This window comes from Muntiacus reevesi, chromosome 11 (assembly GCF_963930625.1).
Source record: "Muntiacus reevesi chromosome 11, mMunRee1.1, whole genome shotgun sequence".
Classification (NCBI taxonomy): Eukaryota; Metazoa; Chordata; class Mammalia; order Artiodactyla; family Cervidae; genus Muntiacus; species Muntiacus reevesi.
This window is the reverse complement of record NC_089259.1, coordinates 73,780,806-73,805,551: the sequence shown is the minus strand read 5'-3', so window position 1 is coordinate 73,805,551 and position 24,746 is coordinate 73,780,806. Positions and strand designations below refer to the sequence as shown.

General features: G+C 37.6%; 1 protein-coding gene across 1 annotated transcript in view; it reads right to left on the bottom strand.

Moving 5' to 3' along the window:
* Window positions 1-24,746, bottom strand: part of PCCA (propionyl-CoA carboxylase subunit alpha) — a 345,865-nt gene that overhangs the window by 115,346 nt on the left and 205,773 nt on the right. Inside the window, exon 19 of the mRNA XM_065902073.1 lies at window positions 4,720-4,822. Coding sequence (XP_065758145.1) covers window positions 4,720-4,822 — 103 coding nt within the window. The remainder of the gene's footprint in view (window positions 1-4,719; window positions 4,823-24,746) is intronic.

Genomic DNA, 24,746 nt, shown 5'->3' with positions numbered 1-24,746 from the left:
AATACATAAAATATCTTTTACTGATTTTTCACTGCTTGCTTTATTTCCCCAAATTTTCATCCTCCCTACTGAAAAAACTTTCAGTAAAATACTAATTTGCAGTGGTCTATATCAAATCTGTAATGAAGTCTGATAAAATGTGTCAGAATTTTCTTCCATGTAAAGGGTAAATAATATTTCATTTTATGTACATATTTTGTTTATCCACTAGTCACTGGCCCCTTGGGTCGCTCCCACTCCTTGGCTATTGTGACTAAGACTGCTAAACAAGAGTGTACTGAGTGTCTCTTGAAGACCCTGCTTCCAACTGCCTGGGGCACACACCCAGCAGTGGGGCTGCCGGGTCGCATCGACTTCTAACTTTTTACACAAACCACAGCGCTGCTTTCCACAGCAGCTGCATAAACGTGCACAAGGGTTCCAATTTCATTCATCCTCGCCAACACTTACTATCTTCTGGAGCTTTGTTTGATAGTAGCCATCCTAACTGCTATGAATTGGCCTCCAATTATAGTTTTGATTTGTAATTCCTTGATGCTTAGTGATGTCAAGCATCTTTTCACATGTTTTATCAGTCATCTGTGTATCTTCTTTAAACAAATGTCTATTCAAGTTCATTGCCCATTTTTATTTATTTCACTTTATTTTTGGTAATAATTTACATTTTTATTGTAATACTTTTAGCACTACTAATAACCAACATTTAATTTGTTCTGGACAATATTTCAAGCTCTTTAGATATATCATTTCACTCTATCCCATTAAAAGACATTATACTTTATCTCCATTTGACAGATGAGGAAACTGAAATTTAGAGGAATTAATTTCCTAAGAGCAGACAGCTCTTCTTAACACAAAAACACAGTGTCCAAATCACTCCATTATACTGCCTGCTAATTGTCTCTTTCTTAATAATTCTTTTCTCTACTAAAGTAGATATTTTTAACTTTGTAATAAGTCCTTTGCCCACGTTTAAAACAGGTTGTTTCTGCTGCTGAGTTAGTTTATATATTCTGAGTAATATGCAAATATATCCTGCATATGCAAGTATTTTCCCTCATTCCGTGCACTGCCTTTTCGCTCACTGATTTTGATGCACAAAAGTTATAAATGTTGATGCAGTCTAACTAACGTGATCTTCTTTTCTTGCCTGTGCTTTTGATGTCTTAACCAACAAATTATCAAGTCCAATGTAATGACTATTTTCTTCTAAGAGTTTTATAGCTCTAGGTTTTTCATTTAGGTCTGTAATACACTTTGAACTCCTTTTGCGTAAGGAGTAAGGTTAAGGGTCCAATTTCATTCTTTTGCATGTGGATATCCAATTTTCTCAGTACTATTTGTTGAAAAGACTGTCCTTTCCTTATGGAATGATCTTAGCACTCCTGTCAAAAATCACTTGATTACTTATCCACGGGTTTATTTCTGGGCTCTCTATTCTCTTGGTCTGTGTGTCTGTCTTACTGGTGTTCATGCTGTTTTGATTACTGTAGTTTTAAATAAAATTTGACATCAGGAAGTGTGTGAGTTCTCCAACTTTGTTCTTCTTTTTCAACGTTGTTTTAACTATTGAGGGATCCCTGAGATTTCATATGAATGTTTGGATTTTTTTCTATTTCTGCAAAAATTCTGTTGGGATTTTGATAGGAATGACACTGAATCTATAAGCTTTGAGTATACTGACATTATAGCATACATTAAGTCTTCAAATCCATGAACATGAGATGACTTTCCATTTATTTGTGTCCTCTTTAATTTATTTCAGCAACATTTTATATTTTCCAGTGTGCAAGTCTTTGTCCTCTATGTTTAAGTTTATTGCTAAGTATCTTACTCTTTTTGATGCTATTGTAAGTGGAACTGTTTTTGCCTTGTATATTTTAAAATCTTACATAAACAATATCATTAAGTATTGATATTTATTTTTTCACATCTTTCTTTTTCATCATTATTATGGTACATTAAATATTTCATTATTATTATGGAACACTTAAACTGTAACTACATGTACAAGAAAGACACAAGGCAACTTCGCGATAGATGTCATCTCCAGAGAGGAAAAGAGCAGAATGGGATGATGTAAAGAAGAGATTTAGCTGTATCTACTACTTTTTTCTTTTTTTAATAGGGTAGGTACCTACATAGAGTTTTGTAAATTTGCTATATTTTCCTCATTTGAATATCTTATTTTTTTAATTTAATTAAATAAAAGACTTTCAGAAAACATGAACACATTATTGTGGGGAAAACAAATATGTATTACCTCTTGTGTCATTAACCTAGACTGTCACTCTTGGCTAATTTCCTATTGATGTGGAGAGAGCATGATCTAGAAAAACAGGTAAATGGTCACAGGTCTCCCTTCTGAGACTCTAGAAGCAGGAGTTCCCCCCTATTAAAATCTAATACCAATGAAAGCCTTTACTTACTGTACACTATTCAACTTTTCTCCTTTCATAACACTGATGCTAAATGAAGCTCAGTCATGGTCAGGAAAAAGGGATATACTATCAGGAATACTCAGTTTTTATTATGCCTGATGCTTCTGATAGTAGCTAAGCCAATACATACAGGAAGTAGTTTTTGATACTATATATCAAGGTGGATATTTTCCAGGGAAATTTTTAATGTATTAATTTTGATGGGTTTTTTTTTTTAAACACATCATGAGTTGAAAAGTAAAACAGGGTGATTCTACAACAAAAACTCGAAAGATATCACTTGAACTGTGCCAACAATCTTTAGCTTTCCAACATGGAATCTGAAACAAGTACAGAGAAATAACTCTTAGAGATAACCTGGGCAGTTTTCTTATTAAGGCAAGGCACTGCTTAGAAAAACACTGTATCAGATTAACAGTAACACTCCAGTGGTGACTCAGTACAGAACTGAAAATTATGCTAAAGTCTGCATTTTTGCAAAGCTAACCTTCCCCTAGGAAAATATTATATTACATTATCTTTTACTATTCAACACATGTAATTTGCTACTCAATTTGATGCATAGTTAAGCGTCCACTTACAAAGCTATTTTTCAAATGATCATATAGAAAGGAGAAATATAAAGAATCATATAAGTTCACCACAAAATATAAGAACATGGTTTAACTCCATCACAGTTTTTGTTTTAGGACAGCTGAGTGAGATATCTTTTAACAAATGTTTTAGCAATCTGGCATACAGATGAAGCACAAAATTTAAAGACAAGCAAGAATACTAACACAACACTGCAAAATAATTATACTCCAATTAAAAAAAAAGAAAAATAAAGACAACCAAGGAGACCAAACTTAATTCAGGAATTAATCTCATTTACTTGTGACTATCACATAAAAGTGTCACCTTCTTCAGTGTAACAGCCTTATATTTATCTAGTACACAGTAGGCACGCCATAAGTATTTGCTGATTAAATGAATTCTCATTAATTCTTACTTGAAGTATCTTTCCACCTGGGATAAGAATCTATCATATATCTCAAGCATCTCCAAGTAATGTTTCAATGAAATTACATTATTTTGATTTTCATATCTGGTTTAAATTTTTTGATGAAAAGTCATTTCCTTCCCCCACCCTCCCCGACCTGGTAAAATGACATTTCAGTGCAACTTCGCCATGAGAAGAGAAATTTAGGTTAATATTCATTATGTGCATGCGTGCTAAGTCATTTCAGTCAAGTCCAACTCTCTGTGACCCTATGGACTGCAACCCACCAGGCTCCTCTGTTCATGGACTTCTCCAGGCAAGAATACTTCAGTGGGTTGCCATGCCCTCCTCCAGGGGATCTTCCTGACGCAGGGATTGAACCTGCACTTCTTATTTCTAACCTGCATTGGTAGGCAGGTTCTTTACCACTAGCACCACCTGGGAAGCCCAATATTCACTATACTAACATATATAATATATATAATCAACATATAATACTCATTATACTAACTATATAACTATATAGCAGCTTCTGTGGGTTCATGCTGAAAGTTAAAAAGGACCCAAATTAAAATAGTTACTCCTGGGAATTCCCTGGTGGTCCAGGGGTTAGGACTTAGCACTTTCACTGCCAGGGCCCAGATTCAATCCACAGTCAGGGAACTAATATCCCATAAGCCGTGTGGCCTAAATAAATAAATAATAAAATAGTAACTCTTAATGGTATTTTTCTGACAATTTTAAATCACAGGATTTAAACATGTCATTCATACCATAGTATAAATCTTACTGCACACCGTTCAGTTCAGACCAGACTGAAATAAAGCAGTTCTCTCATGGGTATGATTTAAGGGGTGTAAGTCTTCTAAACGAAAAGAATGTCACTGTAAGGTAAATTCAGCATAAAGAATGTCCAACAACATGAAATCTCAAGAAAATGTTACATAAGGCTTCAAGTTACTTGTCTTAAAAGAAACAAAGCTATCATATATTTGGAATTATCGTAAAAGATGCTCTTCTCTATAACAAAGGCAGAAGTATTCCTTCTCAATATCAAAAGAAAAATGAATCAGGTAACAGGAAGTGGATTTAGAATGTGGCTAAGTCTGGGAGTACACTTCCTCATTAACATACGAGACAAAAATTTCATTTTCATTCAGCTTCCTAAAGAATATGAAAACAGAAACACATCTATGTTGTACATGCAAAAGATGAGACTCATGGAATGTACTAAAATTGTTTTAAATATTCATAGATAATTTCAAGATAGTCAAAAATAAAAAAAGTAAAACTCACAGAGAATGTTGGCCCACTGCTGGATGCTACGACAGTATGAATTCCATCATGCAGTTTCACTGAGAGCTCCCAGGTAGCCACTTGTGGTTTTACAACAGGCACTCTGAAGTCGAAAGAAAAGATAGAGTTAATGATTTTATATTATTCTCTCTGACTAAACTGATTTTCTTTTGACATTAAGTGTGCAGAATAAAACTTTACAGAGTAAAAAAAATAAAAACACTGTATTTCAGAACATTTCAAAAGGTTCTATTCTTGGGGAAAAGTTTTAAAATACAAACTAGAGAGATAAAAGCAAAAAACAGCACACACAAACACTCCAAAGACAACAACGGTCATTCTGGGGAAATTGTGGTATCATCATCTATTCTATGAATCTGAGTTGACTAATTTTTACATTCCTTCAAAATTTAACCTTCTTTAAGCATTATTTTGTTTTCAGTGTTTGGTTACTTTTCAAGACTATTTTTAAAACCTTATAATACTAAGCTTTTCCTTTCTCCAGCTTGAGTTAAATTTGTATGCAAAAAACTGTACATGTATATAATTTGATGAGTTTGGACAGATTCACTCACTCATGCTATCTCACCACAATCAAGGTAATAAAACACAGCTATAATTTCCGAAAGTTGCCTTATGTCCATCTGTTCTGTTTCAGTTTTTGGTTTGTTTGTTTGTCTGGGTGAGAAAACAACATCAGTGATGCTAGTCTTAGCACACAGTTCTTTTCTTGGGATGATCAATGGTACACACTCTAGAAAAAGTGGGACAAGCAGCCTAAGACAAACATTTCAGAATACAAATGTTTCTCCCAATTTTTTAAGCTAACAAAATTTTAATGGTTTCTGAATTAACCTCATTTAAGTAAGGCATATTTACATGATTTATATTGACTAAGCACTAAGCATGTAGTATCCAGACTCTGCCTTAAGTCTTAGTTCTAAAAATATGTTGCAGGCCAACACTTTAACAGCCTCTGAATTTCAAAGGAGTCTCTGTGTAGTCAATTAAAAAAAAAAAGCCACAAAAACTGTGACTAGAATCAAATCATCTCTAGTCATGATGTCTAACAGAGGATGATTAATAATTTAGGTGAATATTTGTATTCAGCACACTCTTGACTGAATTATTTTTTGGAGATGAAGGAATTGTTTTTAACACTACACAGATGAAAGTTAAAGAAAAGTTTTTAAAAATGCATCAACAAATCAAGAATAATGCCCACTGTAGGTCTGGAATACTATTTCTTGGCCATCTGAAGAGGGCTGTTTCAGAGGACAGAGCTTCACGCATGAGAGCCTGAAAGAACAGCAGGGGAGCACAGCGAGGAGGAGGAGAAGGCGCGTGGTGGCCAGGAGGAGCCGGGGGAGGAGCAGGAGGAGGGGGACTCTGCTTGGCCTCTGCTGGCATCTTTTCCAACGGGCACTTGTTTATGCCTGTCTCATCCCCTGGCCTGTGAGCTTCTAGAAGCCCAAGATCATGCCTGACTTTTCTATCCCCAAACCCCAGTGCAGGCTGGGGCAGGAGGGCCGAGGGTGGAGGTGAGCAAGGATCAGAGGAGCACCCACTAGGTGCCAAGCCCCTCACAGGCAAGGCCCGTCTCCCCAGGGACACAGCACGCACTGCCGAAGGAGACTGAGCCTCGAGCTCCCAGGCTCCACTTGGCTGCCTGCGCCTACAGGGGTGACCTCACGATGCTCACCTGACTCACCTTCAAGTGAGGTCAACATCTCCCTCCATCCCCTCACCAAGGAGTATCGCAATGACAGCTTACTGTGTGACCTGGCTTTCTGGAATCTGCCATCCGCCATAATTGGATCACTCTCCTGCTCAGAACTGTTGTGTGGTTTTCTACTTTATATCAGGATAAACTTCAGCAGAGCTGGTGGTAACCCACCTGCCAATGCAGGAGATGCAAGACACATGGGTTCGACCCCTCGGTTGGAAGATCCCCTGGAGGAGGGCACGGCAACCCACTCCACTACTCGTGCCTGGATAAACCCATGGATGGAGGAGCCTGGAGGGCTGCAGTCCCTTGGGTTGCAAAGAGTTGGACACGACTGAAACAACTCAGCACACACACGCAAACCTTCATCACCCAACCTATCATCCAAGTTCCTTAAAATGAAAGGCGGCCCCACTCTTTGCATTTATTTCTGACTATTCCCTGACTTGGACATCTGACTGGGGCAAGGCCTTAAACTGCCTCACAAAACAAACTAAACTAAGCTGACATGAGCAGGAGAGCTAAGCACAGTGGTTACAAACTCTGGATCCGGTGACACGGGAAGGCAGAAGAAAACCCAGCTCTGCCAATAATCAGCTGTGACCTCGAGAAAAGTCTGTTTCCTTATGTATAAAATTAAGATAGTAATAGTGTCTGGGCCACAGTGTGTTGAGGATAAAATTAAATAATGCAGGCAAGTGTTCATTTTCTTTATTATTAGTCCCACCTCTAGGCCTATGGAGAAGGAAATGGCAACCCACTCCAGTCATCTTGCCTGGAGAAGCCCCATGGGCAGAGGAGCCTGGTGGGCTACAGTCCATGGGGTCGCAAAGAGTCGGACACGACTGAGTATGCACGCGCTAGGCCTATACTATTTTCCCCCATAACTGATATCTCCTTAATGAAACTTTAGATTCCTTCTCTTGGCTTCTCAAACTAACAGATTCTTCAAAAAGAAATATTTACTTTCCTCATAAACTGTTCCCTAATTATAGTATAAACCCCAGTGGTCTCTCTTCTCAACCTATCAGTTCAGTTCAGTGGCTCAGTCATGTCCAACTCTGCGACCCCATGGACTGCAGCACGCCAGGCCTCCCTGTCCATCACCACCTCCCGGAGCTTTCTCAAAGTCATGTCCATCACGTCGGTGATGCCATCCAACCATCTCATCCTCTGTCATCCCCTTCTCCTCCCACCTTTAATCTTTCCCAGCATCAGGGTCTTTTCCAGTGAGTCAGTTCTTGGCATCAGGTGGCCAAAGTAATTTTTATGCTTAAAATTTTTCACAATGCAGAGGCCAGTAACTCTTTCCAGTAAATGTTGAGCCTCTGTTTCCAGAGGCATCTTGGGAAGCTGCTGATCCTGGCATCCTGTTTGAAAGGGGGACACGTTTTTCCCATGGAAAGCAGCCTCACGGACGGTGGCGAGACATCGTTGCTGCTCTTTGGAACCTAACTGCTATTTGTTTTTCTGTTGTTTTATTTGGATCCACATCTGTTTCATACATGTTGGAACCTGCCCCAAGAGGACTTGCAGAGCATGCAGAGGCTCTTTCGAGTTAAAAGGCTGAGGGTCTAATCTCAGCACGTTCATCCTACTAGCACTGTTATCAGGGAACTCATCCGATCCTTTGGAGTCAAAACTCGCACGCTTTAAAATAAGGATGAGAGCAGGGACAGCGAGGCGGCACGGGGGCCGCTGCTGAGCTCACGCAGGGTGCCCGAAGCAGCGCCTTTCTCACAACGTAGCAAAGGGGTCCTCTGTGAAAGCAAGACCTCGAGATACCAAGAGCACAGGGTCGAAGAGTGGAATCGCTTTACAGGAGTTCACTCTTCTACAAACAAAACTTGTTAAGATTCCTTCTGGCTCTGAGTAAGTTTGAAAGTAGCTCTGTTTTGGTTTTAAATAAAATGGATGGGATTGGGGGTATACAGGCCCAATATAAACACCAATAAGTTCTGCAATAGAAATAAGCTGCAACTATAAAGATAGTAATACATACCAACATGAAAGCATATGTGCTCTATTTCTGCAAAATTATTGAAACCACATTAACAATAATTACTTCAAAATACTGCTATTAACTCCACCAGCACAAACATGCTCATAATGGTAATAATCACTGAAAGTTATATTTTAAATTTTAGGAAAAAAATTCTATTTCTTCATGAAATCCAAAACAGTCTCAAAGAGGACTTTATGAACAATTCTCTGAAAAGGGGGAGCAGGGCAGAGTCTTGGAGCTTTACTCAAGTCATCACAATAATGATACGCAGAAAACAGTCTCCTTTCCTGATGTATGTGTCTAGTGAAAGAGACTGCCATTTGATCAAAAATTTCATCTGGGCGACTTATTAGGTAACTGGAAAGCTGGTATCATTTAAGCTACTACTTCAAAAACAAACATACAAAACAGTAAAAAGGAATTCATATAAACAGCCACTCACAAAGCAAATCAAATAACAGCTCCTACCCAGACCTGTCCACTTTGATTCTCATCTGCTAGTAAGAATGCACATGCTCAATAAAACTAAATTATCCTATATTTTATGGTAAAAGCTGTCAGCTGACTGTCACAAATGTTAATGGTAACACATTTAAATTTACTGGAATATTTTTTACTCAAAAAGGTGCAAGTAATACTAAGTCAAGCATGTTAGTACTGCATGTCATTTGTTACAGCAGGTTTCGTGTAAACATAATGAACAGCGTCTTTTGTTATCAAGGATCATAAGCATCTCAAAACCATACTATCACACACTCAGAAACGCTGGTTTGCCATTGTGCCATTACCTATTTAGGACTGAAACACCGAGTTAAAACAATGTTAGTGCTCAAAGAATCATTACGCGACCCTTCATCATAACTTTCACAGTGGGTGGTCTGTAAAATGATCAAGAATAATATGTGGCATTCCGTGGCCGCGGAGGTCAGCTTCTGCATACAAGTCTTTGCAGGAAGAAAAAGGCCTTCAGAAAAGTGGGCCATTCATCTGCACCAAGTTCAGAGAATTTCCAGCACGGTGAAAAGATATGTTATGCAAGCACATAGATGTATTCAGTGGGGGTAGACAGAACCAGTTACACGGAGACTACAAAGGAGCCCTCCCATGGCTCATGAATAAGTCGAGGAAATGATCAGAAAAAAAAAAGGAGAGAGATGTTTAGACAGATGGCCCACTTAAAATGCCTGAGACAGGGCATAAGCAATTTTAATGAAACTTTAGATCTAGCATATGAATTGTGTCTTATTTCCTCCAGGGGGGGCGGGGTAAAAAAAGAAAGAAAGCAAACCGTAGAAGACAAAAATTCAACAATTTGCTGTAAAACCCACTTTTAGCAAGTTGGGATGGAGGAAGAGTCACAAATAAAAGTTATATTAGTGTGATAAATTCACATAAAATTCTTCACAGAGCCATCAGCCATCAAAATGAATATGAAAAAAGCACAGAATGAACAGATTAAAAGAATTTTAAACAGAAGTCTACTGCCAAACCAAACAAAAATCTAAGCCTTATTATGTGAGAACTTATAACACTCCAACATTAAAGTTCATCACTGCAGAAGAAAGATAAAAGCAGCATTTTCAGAGAACCTCTTCAAAGCTAGAACTTGTCACAGTGGAGGAACAGAACTCTGCCTGTATGCAATTTAAAATGTGTACGTGAGAATACAGGAGACTGTAGAGAAGAACGTGTATCACAAAATCGTGCCTAGAAGGAATTAGGGAATATCCCCAAGCCTAGCTGCATTAGCAATACAAATAATTACACAAATGACTCCTGAATCTAGAAACGAACCGCATGACTCATAATCTTACGTATATTTTAATATCACGCAAACTCGACTTCTTTCTTCCACCACTAAGGCTTTATGGTTCTGTCTGAACTCTGGGCACAACTAGGGGCGAAAGACACTGCGGGTAGCGTGCAGCCATCACGGCCGCAGGCCCCGGCGTCTGCCTGAGCACTGCAGGACCTGGGCCTCTGTGGTGGCGGCTCAGTGAAAAGGAATCCACCTGCCAAGGCAGGAGACCTGGGGGTCCATCTCTGATCTGTGAACATCCCACAGGCCACGAAGCAGCCCAGTCCGTGGGCCACAACTATTGAGCCTGGGCTCCAGAGCCCGGGAGCTGCAGCTACTGAGCCCATATCCCTCAACTACTGAAGCCCATGTGTCCTAGAGCCTGTGCTTTGCAGCAAGAGAACCCCCTGGAATGAGAAGCCTGTGCACTGCAACTAGAGAGCAGCCCCCATGTGCCACAACTAGAGAAAAAGCCCTGGCAGCAACAAAGACCCACCCAGCACAAAAAAAGAACCCAGTAAATAAAATTATTTTTTAAAAAAAGTTACATGACCTTTACAAGTTACTATACTTCTTATGCATCAGTTTCCTTATCAGTAAGACAAAAATAGTAAGACTCCTTAATTCACATGTTGATTAAATGAGATAAAAGGTGTAAAACAATTAGACAGGTGCTTGGCACATTAAAGGCTAATTAAGAGACACTATCAACATTATCATGATTTCTTTGGTGCAGTAACATGTGAAATCCTCCTCTATTGTTTCAACAACCTGCTATTCAATATTATACAATTCAAATACAGTGGAATTAAAAAATCTTAAGTTCCATCATTTATCTTTCCAATAAATCTGCCCCTTCCCAGAAACAGTTCAACTATAAAGCTCCCCATAAACTTAAAAAAATATGTACTCTTGTGTGTGGTTTCTACCCAATATAATGTTTCTGAGGTTCATTCACGTTGAATCGTTCATTCTTTTTTGACTGCTGAGTAGTACTCTGTTGTATACGAGCATACTAAATGAGTTCATCCTTTTATTGATGGGCCTTTGTGTTGTTTCCAGTTTGGGGCTCTCATGAACAAAGCTGCTATAAATATTCTTTGTACAAGTATTTTTTGAGGACTTCTGTTTTCATTTCTTATAAGTAAATATATCTTAATCTTAAGAGTGGAAATTCTATGATGAATCCAATTTTATTTCTGGACTTCTATTCCACTGATAAACATGTTTATTCCTATGCCAGTACCACACTGTCTTAATTACTATAACCTTGCACTATGTTTTGAAATCAGGAAGAATGAGTTCCCCAATTTTGTTGTTCTTTTTCAAGACTGTTTCGGTTATGCTGAATCTCTTGCACTTTCATATAAATTTTGGAATGTGATTATTTCTGCAAAAAACACAGCTGGGATTCAATAGTGATGGCATCAAATCTGTATATCATCATTTTGTCTTCTGATTCATGAATGTGGGCTGTTTATCCATTTATTTGTCTTCATTTCAACAATTGTTCTATACAGTTTTCAGTATACAATCTTACACTTCTTTTTTAAAAAAATTTGTGCTTAAGTACTGCATTCCTTTTGCTGCTACTGTTCTATTTTTGGTTCATAACATTTCTATTGTATAAAATAAAATGGATATTTACATGCCACTCTTATATTCCACAAACTTGCAAGAGTTATTTATTATTCTAATAGGTTTTTTTGTGTGTGTGTGAACTCCTTAAGATTTTCTATATACAAGATCATGTCACCAAAATTGGAGATGGTTTATTTCTTCCCCATCTCGATACCTTTAATTTTTCGTGCCAAACTGCCCAAGCCAGAAACTCCAGGAAAATGCTGAAAAACTAACAACAAACACCCGTGTCTTATTCCTGACCTTAGAGGAAAACATTCAATTGTGTACCAATAGATATGATGTTAGCTGTGGATTTTTTGATTTTTCATAGATGGCCTTCCATTGGGTTCAGGAAGTTCCCTTCTATGCCTAATTGGTTGAGTGTTTCATCATGAAAGGCTGCTTGATTTTTCCAAATGTTTTTTCTGCATTTCTTGAAATAAGTCTGTGGATTCTGCCCTTCATTAATTTGATTTATTACACTGAATGATTTTTGGATGTTAAGCCAACTGTGTGTACCTAAGGTAAAACTCACTTGGTTATGGTACATAATCATTTTATATATTCATGAATTTAGTTTGCTAGTATTTTGTTGAGGATTTTTGCATTAATATATGAGGGAGGCTGGTCTTTAGTTTTCTTTTTTTCTAACATCTTTATCTGGTTTTGGTATTACAGTATAATAATACTGGCCTTGGAGAGTGAGATGAAATTCTATCCTTCTTTTGTATTTTTTTGGAAGAGTTTATAAAAGATGAATATTACTTGATTTCTTTCTAAATACTTCACTGAATTCACCAGTGAAGCCATTATCCCTGGGCTCTTCTTCCTAGGAAATTTTGTGATGACTAATTCAATCTCTCGCAGGCCTATTCAAATTTTCTATTTTCTCTTAAGTTAGTATTGGTAGCTTGCATCTTTCTACAAATTTCTCCATTTTATCTAAGTTGGCATATAATTATTCACACTATTCCCTCATCATGCTTTTAATTTTTGTAAGGTCAGTATGTACGATACCTATTTCGTCACTAATTTAACGATCTGAGCCTCTCTTTCTCTTGGTCAATCTGTCAAAAGGCTTGTCATTTCCACTGATCTTCCTAAGGACCAAATTCTGCTTTTATTGGTCTCTACTGTTTTTCTATTTTCAATTTCATTTATTTCCTCTCTAATCTTCAGTATTTTCTTCTCTCTGCTTGTTTTGGGTTTAATTTGTTCTCCTTTTCCAATTTTCCTGAAATGGAAGATGAGGTGACTGACATGAGATCTTCTTTTAATTCATTTTATTTATTTTGCTGCACTGGATCTTAGCTGTGGCATGCGGGATCTAGTTCCTTGACCAGGAATTGAACCCAGGCCTCCTGGCACTGGGAGCACTGAGTCTTAGCCACTGGGCCACCAGGGAAGTCCTGATATCTTCTTTTTCAACATGTGTTTACCAATCTAAACGTCCCTCTAACCACTAGATGCATTTTACAAAAAGGTTTTTAATGTTCTGTCTTGTTTTAATTTCAAAATATTTTTCTAATTTCTTTGTGATTTCTTCTTCATCCCATTTGTTATTTAGGAGTGAATTATTTAATTTCCACAAATTGGTGACTTTCGCAAATTTCCTTTTTTGTTGACTTCTTGTTTCATTCAACTGTGTCTGGAGAACATACTTGGTATAATTTCCGTCCCTTTACATGTATCAGGGCGTGTTCTACGGCCTGGCGTATGAGATGCTTTACCGTGGAAAGTGTTACACATGCCCTTGAGAAGCTGCATGTTCTGCTGTTGAATGAATTCTTCTACGTAGATATCTTCTATTATTCTATATAGATATACTAGATTTATTGGGTTTATAGTGTTATACAAGTCTTCTACTTCCTTGTTCATCAAGTTTAGTTCTATCCATTATTGAAATGGAGTATTCAAATCTCCAACTATTACTGATGAATTGTTAATTTCTCCTTTCAATTGTTGCAGTTTTGCTTCATATATTTGGGGACTGCATTATCAGGTAACATGTATGTTCAGAATTGTTACGGCTTTCTCATGGATTGACTGTTCTATCATTATAAAATATCCCTGTCTCCAGTAACGATTTCTGTCTTAAAATTATACTAGTATTACAAATAGAGTATGTCTGATAACTCTATCCTTTTACCTTCAGCCTACTGTGTCTTTGTCTCAAAGAATATCTATTTTAGAAAGATTATATTTGATCTTATTTTTTTTCACCATACTAATATCTGCCCTTGATTGGTGTGCTTACTCCATTTACATTAAATATACTTCTTCATTAAGCAAGATTTACATCTGCCATTTTACTTTTTGCTTTTCATATCTTTTTTGTTCTTCTATTCCTCCATTATTGTTTTCTTTAAGTAGATATTTTTTAGTGTACCATTTTAATTCCCTTGATGATTCATACACTATTTTTAAAGCTATTTCCTTAGTGGTTACCTTAGGGATTACAAACTGCACCTTATGTTTAAACACTATAGTACAGATTAATGCTAGTCATTCAGTCATGTCTGACTCTGAGATCCCATAAACTGCAGCCCGCCAGGCTCCTCTGTCCAAAGGACTCTCCAGGCAAGAATACTGGAGTGGGTAGCCATTCCCTCCTCCAGGGGATCTTCCTGACCCAGGGATGTGTCTCTTGCATTGTAGGTGTGTCTCCTGCATTGCAGGCAGATTCTTTACCATCTGAGCCACCAGGGAAGCCCGGATTAATGCTAACTTAATTGCAAAAGCATATAGAAAATTTGCTGTAATTGATAGCTTTGTTTTCTCTACCATTTTTCTTCTTATTGTCATACAAATTATATTTGTATATATAATATGCCTGTAAACTTAGAATTAAATTTACTGCATTATGTAATTCTTTTAAATATGAGAAAAGGGAAAAATATACTACTAAAACTAAAAATACATTTATACTTTTATATTTACTGATGTTGTAATCTTTAACCAGTGCTCTTTTTACTTCATACATATTTAGGTTTCTGTTAAATGTACTTTCATTTCACCCTGAAAAACTTCCATACTTTTTCTTGCATAGGTCTGCTAGCTTTGGTTTCTCTTATTTGTTTCGAATGTCTTAATGTCTCCTTCATGTTTAAAAGTGAGTTTTGCTGGATACAGGATTCTTTGTTGACATTTATTTTTAATTCTTCAGCACTTCATATATACCATCCCATTCTCTTCTGGACACCCTGGTATCTGGTGAAGTGGGAGCACTTAATCTCATTGAGGATCTCTTTTACATGATGAGTCCCTTTTCTCATGCTGCTTTTAAGAGTCTTTTTGGTTTTTGACAGTTTGACTGTAATGTGTGCAGCTGTTGAGCTTTCTAAGTTTATTCTACCTTGGACTTTGTTAAGCTTATTGAATGTGCAGATTAATGTTTTTCATCAAATATGGGATGTTTTCAGCCATGATTTCTTTAAACAGTCTTTCTGCTCCTTTATCTTTCTTCTCTGATTCTGGGACTCTCAGCATGCATGCTGGTACATCTCGGTGTCCCAAAGATCTCCAAGGCTCTGGTCATTCTTCTTCAGTTTTCTTTCTGTCCCTCACTTTGGATAATCTCAATTGATATATCTTCAAATTTGCTTATTGTTTCTTCTGCCACTCAAATCTATTATTGAACTCCCCAGTTCATTTTTCCACTATGAGCATTGTACTTTCGTCTCTGGAATTTTTATTGCTTAAAAAAATCATTTCTTTCTTTTAAAAAATATATTTATTTATTTGGCTGTGCTGGGTCTCAGCTGTGGCATGCAAACTCTTCATTGTGGCATGCAAACTCTTCGTTGTGGCATGCAGGACCCAGTTTCCTGACCAGAGATCAAACCCAGGCCCCCAGGATTGGAAGGACGGAGTCTTAGCCACTGGACCACTAGGGAAGTACCCCTTTCTATCTTTTTATTAATATTTTCTATTATGTGAGACATGGTTGCCATAATTTCCTTTAATTGGAAAGACTTCCTTCAGTCCTTCAAACATATTTTTAATAGGTTATTTAAGGTCATTCTATAGTAAGTACAGTGTTTGGGCCCCTCTTGGGCAGTTTCTACTGAGTTTTTATCCTGTGAATGGGCCATACTTATAAGTTTATTTGAATATCTTATAACCTTTTATTGAAAATTGGCACATCTGCAAATGAGATTCTCTCCCCTCACCAGGCTAATTTCCCTAAAGTGCAGGAACTATTTTGTTATTACTCTAAGCCCAAGCATCTTATCACAAGGAGTACCATTTGCTATTTTTGGAACAATCTAATAACTCTAATTCTAAAGGTAAAAAATTATCATCATTAAAATATATATATTAAGGAATTTACTCTGATGAAAGTTAAGTGACCTCTGTAAAGTAGATGGTCAGGATACTGGTCATCTAAACCAGTGTTATCTAGATTCAGGGTTGTTAGTTACAAATGAACATTCAGAGTATAAAATCAGTCTGACACACCGTGAGAAACCAGAAATTCAAAAAAGCACTAAATCATAAAAAGTTTTTTTAAAAGGTGGTTTGAAAGAAAAAAAAAATAGGCAGTTTAATTCAGAGTTTATCCTATTGACTAATATGAAAACCTCAATGAGTGTAATAATGGAAGATAAAGATATTTTAAATAGCCACTATATTAATATCGTTGAAAAAAAATGCATTTAAACAATATGGGTTACTAGTTTCTGCCTTTCCTTTTCTTATACATTTGTTTATATTTCTTAGAATATATCAAATTTCATAAAACTTACTCACAGAATAAATTTTACTGAAACTATTATTGGGATAAAGATGAGAAGCTAGCTCCATAAGTAGAAATTCAAATCTATTCAAATCAAAGAATCAAAATCTAAATAAACACAATACATTTTCAATGTCCACTAACTGTAATACACAGAGAGAAATTTTTACTGAAAAGTCATGAAATGTCTTCAAAAGACATATTTTTCCAATTTGCACCAATTTCATTACTCTTAAATTTTTACTTAACTAATAAATCTCTCTAAATCACCTTTAAATCTTTTTTTTTGAAACAAGGCTGAAAAAGTATATACAAATATTCTTCCATCACCTACAGAAAATTGCCTTACACAGATTGGCTCAGTTGGGTTTTTAATAATAATTTTTGAACTATGCAAATTAATCATTTTAAATTTTATTATGAATGTAGTGGTAGTGTTGATTTAGTTTCAGTTCCAAAATCAAGGATTTTACTATCCTATAAAACATATCCCGAGTTCAAAGTATTTAAGGGGGGTTAAACAAAATGCAAACATTTAATGCAACATTAAGCATGTGAAATAAAAACTTGATTGCCAAAAGAAAGCATGCTACGCTGTTACCCTGGTGACAGGTTAAAAAAGGGATTGTGAGCTGAATAGCTGTATGATATGAAATTAAAATGTTTCACATTGAACAATCCAAAATGAATTGGGAAAGGTTAGAGTAGAGCAGAGAGAAATCAATTCTCCAATGGCAATGGGTGAATGGGAGAGAAGAATGAATAGGATTTGCCAGTGGGGTGCAACAGCTGCCAAATATTCCTGCAGCCAAAGAATCACAATAATACTGATGAAGTGTGCAAGAGCTTTTGGAATCATTGCAGGGAACAGAGACATTCTCCTGCAATAATGAGGCTATTCTGTCTTCCATTCAGCTCTTGTAATACAACGAAAAACAAAAGAAGAAAAATATTTTAAAATGTAATATTTAACAAAAAGCATATAAATATGATATACTGTCCACTTAATATTTTGTGCCTAATTTCATGTAGGTTTCTAAATCATCCAAGACACAATCATATTAAGAAACTGAAAATACAAGAGAGATATCAAAAAGTAAGGCAAGCTTAAAGGATGAAGACTGAATTAACATTTTCTTTCCTCTTGGTGCTTTTGCTTAATTAAAGAGATATTTCCAAAGGCATGGTATAGCTGGGTATGCTTGTGAGCGTATACCCAAACTACTATTTTTAATTATATAGCTAGTTACCAGACTATCAACTCCCTTGTCATAATGAAGTAGCTTATCTGAGAACATAAATGAAAGAAGCATAAGTTTTAATTTGTTGTCACGGATGGTGTAAATACATTAATAATTCGATATATCCTTTTAAATTCAGAAACACTTGAAAGAGTCGACATGCAGTGGCCGACAGTATTGCTCTTCCTTGGGAATTATTTACACATGGCTACTTTCTTCTGTTTCCTTCCCCAGTTTAATTTCATTAATTACGGTATTTCAAAACCTTAAACTTTTATTATCTAATTGAAAACTTAATGAGTGAATGAATTACAAATCTAAAATGAGGCAAGGACATTCTTGTTTAATAGCAAGAAAAAAACAGATAATTGCATCTGTCAGGTAAAGAACAACAACAAAAAAATGACTAAAAAAATTGATTCTCCATTTTATCAGGAAACCAGATGAGGAAAGAAAATACTGTACAAATGTAGACACAATGACTGCAATTCAAGTGAAAGTACTTTCCCATTATGCTACTGTGACTAAGAGAGCTAAACTGATGACAGGCTGAGCCAGTTAGGATACTTGATACACAGGTTCTATTAAGTAGGAGCTCAAAGTGGTGGTTGGTTATACACTGACTCCGTACACCCAAAGTAATCCTCTGCAAAAGTGAACACTACATTTTCAAAAACCTCTCAGACTGAAGAAAGGTTTCATCAGTATTATCACAGGCCAAAGTGAAGGTGTTCCTTTTTCCACATCTTTAACTTCTCAAATATCAAGAGATAGAGAGTTTAAGTAGAAACCATAAAGTGAGAGGATCTGCCCCAGATTCAGTTAGATCAGAGCTGAAAAGATTTCAGGAGGACTCATCCAATCCACCACCACCATCTCTCAGAGGAGGAAACTGAAGTCAAAAGTTGAAACATTTTGCACAACGACTTGCACCATCTTGCTACTCAATAGTGGTGCTGAGACCAAATTTCTCACTCCCAACACCTGACCCAGCGCTGGTCCCACCATACCAAGAGCTGTGACATTTCAGTGCCAGATAAAGGAGCCAAAAGAACCAAAGATGGTACAATTTTCCTAGCCTGAATGACTGAATAGAAGGATTGCCATAAGCAAGTTACATGAAATTCTGGGTACATGTCTACAGGGTTGGACAGATGTAGGTGCACCATCGCCCTCTGTACTGCCAGGGACCACCAATAACACATAACCTAATTTATTCCCAGACTTACCAATCCTATCTGAGCAAGATTTTCTATCATACGTTAACTTGTTTAAAGTAATAATTTTGTACAGTCCTTAAAATCCATTTTTTCAAAAACTACTACAGAGAAATGTAGACAACATAATGGTATGTAAAAACAAAAAATAGACTCTTTAAAAGCAGAGTGGTACATTTTCTGTAAAATCAAAATAAGACATTAACCATATGTATGTAAATATAGAAACCCTGAAAGTTGCTTGTACTTGCAGGCTCCAATTTCTCTTTTTCCATTTTTTCTTGTTGTTGTTGTTCAGTTGCTAAGTCATGTCCAACTCTTTGCAACCCCAGCACACCAAGCTTCCCTGTCCTTCACTATCTCCCTGAGTCTGCTCAAACTCATGTTGATGGACTCAGTGATGCCATCCAACCATCTCATCCTCTGTTGCCCCCTTCTCCTCTTGCCCTCAACCTTTCCCAGCATCAGGGGCTTTTCCAATGAATCAGTTCTTCCCAGCAAGTGGCCAAAGTATCAGAGATTTAGGTTCAGCATCAGTCCTACCAATGAATATTCAGGACTGATTTCCTTTAGGATGGACTGGTTGGATCTCCTTGCTGTCCAAGGGACTCTCGAGAGTCTTCTCCATCACCGCAGTTCGAAAGCATCAATTCTTCGAAGCTCAGCTTTCTTTATGGTCTCACATGTATGGTCTCACAACCATACACGACTACTGGAAAAACCACAGCTTTGACTAGATGGACCTTGGTCAGCAAAGTGATGGCTCTGTTTTCTTGAATCCTCATCAGTTTAACTTTAACTACCACTTCCCACTCAACATTCCTGAAAACCACCTGTCAAGGTTTCCTATGACCTCCACATTGTGAAGCTCAACGGTCAACAGTAATTCTCGTAAGTGACGTAATTCAGTGACATAATTCTCATAAGTGATGTAATTGAACACTCCGTCGTTCCCTCGGTTCTCTGAACGCCACGCCTGCCTACTTTTCCATCCCTGTCCTCTGCTCTTCCTTCTCAGTCTCCTTCGCTGGACCCATCTGATCGTCCTGACTCGTCAATGTGGAGTGTCTCAGGCAGGCCTGGGACCTCTGCTCCCAGCTGGTCTCCCAGCTTCCACTCTTACTCCTCTGGAGGCGTTTATGCCACTGTGGGCCCAACGATCTTGTGGCACATGTCACGCCAAGCTCTGCTTTGTCAAAACCCTGCGAGGCCTCCCCACTGCTCAAAGGTTAAACGTCTAAGTCCCGAGACTACCTAACAAGACTCCGTCTCTACTACTCTATGGCTTGCTTCCTCCTCTCAAGCACGAGTATTTGCCTTCTTGCTATTTTTCATACAGGCTGGGCATACTTGACTTCGGGCACTTTACATTTGCTGTCTCCTCTCATCAGAGGATCTTTCCTCCAGATAATCACAGGACTCACTCCTTTCTGCCTTCAAGTCTTTGCTCTAATGTCAATCTTCCCATCCTGCTAATCCATCTTGCCGTTCACTTCCCTGAAACCAAATTAAAACTGCAACTACCCCACGATCCACCCCCAGGATGCTCTACAACCCTCCCTCGCTGCTTTGTCTTTCACCAAAATATTTATCACCATTTGATGCCCTACATGTGTTTTGTCTGCCTACCTTCTATTTAAATGTAAGCTCAGCGGAGGCAGGATTTTTTTTTTAAATCATTTTGTTAACCCAACTTTTAATGACTCACTTCTGTCAAGAAAAGTGTTTAGGAAAAGGATTACAGAGCAAAATAATTCCACATTAAGACTGTACATACTCGTGCAAAAACTTAATTCGCTTTATTAGACAAAGCAAAACTGTTATATGTCTCTGACATTAACTTTACTCTCTTGCTAAAATGCACTATCTTTTTACTATCCCAATAGCAGGGCACACATTATTAAATTTTTTTCCAGGTCACACATGATAAAAGAATACCATCTACGGAGAAACGGGGAAAACAAGAGCAGCAGCCAAAACAAGCAGCACGAAGGGAGAGCTGCAGGCTACGGGGCCTGGGGGCGACCAGCACTGAGCACACCCGTGACGGGGCCACACGCAGCCACGCCTGGAGGCCAGCCTGGTCTCCATTCCCCAGGCCACGGCGAAAACACGCCTGTGAGGCCACAACGGGAAGAGCCAACCATCTTACATCAGCTGTGCTGTCGGGGGCCTCCTCAGCAAATAGGCCAACACAGTTTCTATTCACTTTGCCCAAACAAGATTATGCTTTGTCTAAAAGATCGGTATATTTTGTAAAAACGTGATAGGTCTCTGCTGCTAGGGTGGCAGCAACTTTACAATAAACGGGTCTATTTAATAAATGGTAAGTTCAGGGAAAGTCTAACAAAAGACCTGAGAAGAGCTTAAGTTGACATCTCGGCCAGATCCTTGGCACAGAGACAGTCTGCAACAATGAAAAAAACAAAATGACAAAGACAATAATGAAAACCACTAAACCTTGGCGAAGAAGGAGAACCTGATTTTCAAAGTCATCACGTTATTAGGTTAAAATGTTCAATGCTCAACCAAAAAATCGGAAGTCGTACAAATAAACAGGCAAGTATGGACAACTCAAAGGGGAAAAAGAGATCAACAGAAAAAGACCTAATGGCAGATATAATAGAAAAAGACTTTAAAACAACTCTTAAAGATGCTAAAAGAACTAAAGGAGGATGTGGGAAAAGTCAAGAAAACAGTGTGTAAGCAAAATAAAAACATCAATAAAAAGACAGAAAACCTAAAAAGAAGTGAAAAAGAAATTCTGGAGTGGAAAAGTACAATAATTGAAATGAAAAACTCACTTGAGTAATTCAAAGGTGGATCTGAGCAGTCAGAAGGAAAAAATCAGTCAATAACGAAGATAGGACAATAGAATTATCAAGTCTGAAGAACAGAAAGAAAAAAGATAGTTTAAGAAAAGTGAACAGAACCTAAGGGTCCTGTGGAGACACCAGCAAGTAGACCAACACACACACCGCGAGAATCCCGGAAGAAGAGAAAGGGGCAAAGAAAATATCTGAAGAAACGATGACCGAAAACGTCCCAAACTCGATGACGGACATTAACATAAACATTCAAAAAGCTCAACAAACTCCAAAGATGAACTCAAAGACCCACAACAAGACACACAGTCAAACTTTCAAAAGCTGACAACAAAATCTTGAAAGAGAGGGACGAATCTTCAGGTGAAAATAAGATTATCAGCGGATTTTTCATCAGAAACTCTGGAGGCCAAAGGGAGTGAGCTGATATATTCAAAGTGCTAAAAGAAAAAAAATCTGTCAACCAGGAATCCTAAATCCAGGAAAAATATCCTTCAAAGGTGAGGGCGCAGTTAATATCTTCCCAGATAAAAAAAAAAGCTGACGGAGTCTACGACAACTAGACCTGCCCTGGAAAAAAGTGCTAAAAGAAGTCCAGCAGAGTGGAACGAAGAGACAATAGACAGTACCAAGAAGCCACTTGAAGAAATAAATATCTCAGAAAAGGCAAATACATGGACAATCATAAAAGACAAAATTATTATAACAATGCCTGTAACTCCACTTTTTGTTCTCTACATGATTTAAGGGCCTAATACATTTAAAATTGCTAGAGTGAAAACCGCTGCTGCTGCGAAGTCGCTTCAGTCGTGTCCGACTCTGTGTGACCCCATAGACGGCAGCCCACTGGGCTCCCCCGTCCCTGGGATTCTCTAGGCAAGAACGCTGGAGTGGGTTGCCATTTCCTTCTCCAATGCATGAAAGTGAAAACTGCAAGTGAAGTCGCTCAGTCATGTCCGACTCTTAGTGGCCCCATGGACTGCAGCCTACCAGGCTCCTCTGTCCATGGGATTTTCCAGGCAAGAGTACTGGAGTGGGGTGCCATTGCCTTCTCCAAAAGTGAAAGCTAGGATCATTTTAACTTTTTCAATGAGCCAACTCATTGGAAAAGACCCTGATGCTGGGAAAGATAGAAGGCAGGAGGAGAAAGGGATGACAGAGGAAGAGACGGTTTGATGGCATCACTGACTCAATAATACTTGAGTTTGAGCAAGCTCCGTGTGATGATGAAGGACAGGAAAGTCTGGCATGCTGCAGTCCATAGGGTCATAAAGAGTTGGACATGAATGAGTGACTGAATGACATCATTTAAAAATTACTAGAGTGAAAAAAAAAATTACCAGAGTGAAAGTTAGTATCATTTTATCTTTGTTTTGCAATTCCATGCTTTATTTTCTATATAATTTAAGAGACTAATGCATTTAAAATAATTACTGGTTTATAGTTTCAGACCTAGAGTGTATAAGGGTGTAATTCTGTGATGTTAACACCTGCACCCAGGCAATATCCTGACCTTTTTTCTGTCTTTTATACTTCTGTCCTTCCTAGAAATTTCAAATAAAGAAAATAATATACTGTACAGTCTTCTTTAACTGGTTTCTTTCTCTTAGGATGATTTTCTTTTTAGGTCTATGCAAGTAGATGCATGTGTGAATACTGCATTTCTTCTTATTGCTAAGTAGCATTCTATCATAACGAGGTACCACATTTAGCTACTCACCACTAGATATTAGAAAAATGCAAATCAAAACTACAATCAGGTACCACACCTCACTCTGGTCAGAAAGATCATCATTTAAAAAAAAAAATCTATAAATAACAAATACTGAAAACGAAGTGATGAAAAAAGGTAACTCTTCCACACTCTTGTTGGAAATGTGTAAGTTGGTACAGCTACTATGGAAAACAGTATGGAAGTTCCATAAAAAACTAAAAATAGAACTACCATGTGATCCAGCAATCCCACTCCTGGCATATATCCAGACAAAACTATAATTCAAAAGGATACATGCACCCCTGAGTTCACAGTAGCTCTATTCACAATCACCAACACATGGAAACCACCTAAATTTCCATTGACAGATGAATGGACAAAGAAGATGTTGTATATATAGACACACATACACACAAACAATGAATGGATTATTACTCAGTCATAAAAAAGAATGAAATAATGCCATTTGCAGCAAGACAGATACAACTAGAGATTATTATACTAAGTAAATCAGAATGAGAAATGCAAATACCGTATCACTTATATATGGAATCTAGACTATGACACAAATGAACCTTCTAATGAAACAGAAACAGACCCAAACGCAGAGTGCAGGCCTGTGGTTGCCAAGGGGGAAGGGGCTGGGGCAGGGAAGGAGTGGGGGGCTGGGGTGAGGCTAGCAGGTGTCAGCTTTTACATCCAGGATGGATAAACAACATCCTACTGTGCAGCGCATGGAACTATATTCAGTGTTCTATAAGGGAAAAGAGTATTTTAAAGGAATAATATATAAGTATGTGTATGTGCGTATAATATGTATAACTAAATCACTTTGTTGTACCACAGATATTATCACAACACTGTAAATCAACTAAACTTCAATTAAAAAAATAACAAAAGAAAAGAGATTTTCTCAGTAAACCAACAATAGCCATAAATATACACCCTAAGCCCAATTTTGTTTTCCTTCTACCTAATTCTTCAGGGGTAACCCGAATTTCTGATCTGTGCTCTTCAGACCTGCTCGGTCACCTGTCATCTTTTTTCTTTTATTTTAATCATTATTCTTCCTCTTGAAAGTGAAAGTGAAGTCGCTCAGTCGTATCCAAATCTTTGGGATCCAATGGACTATATATATTT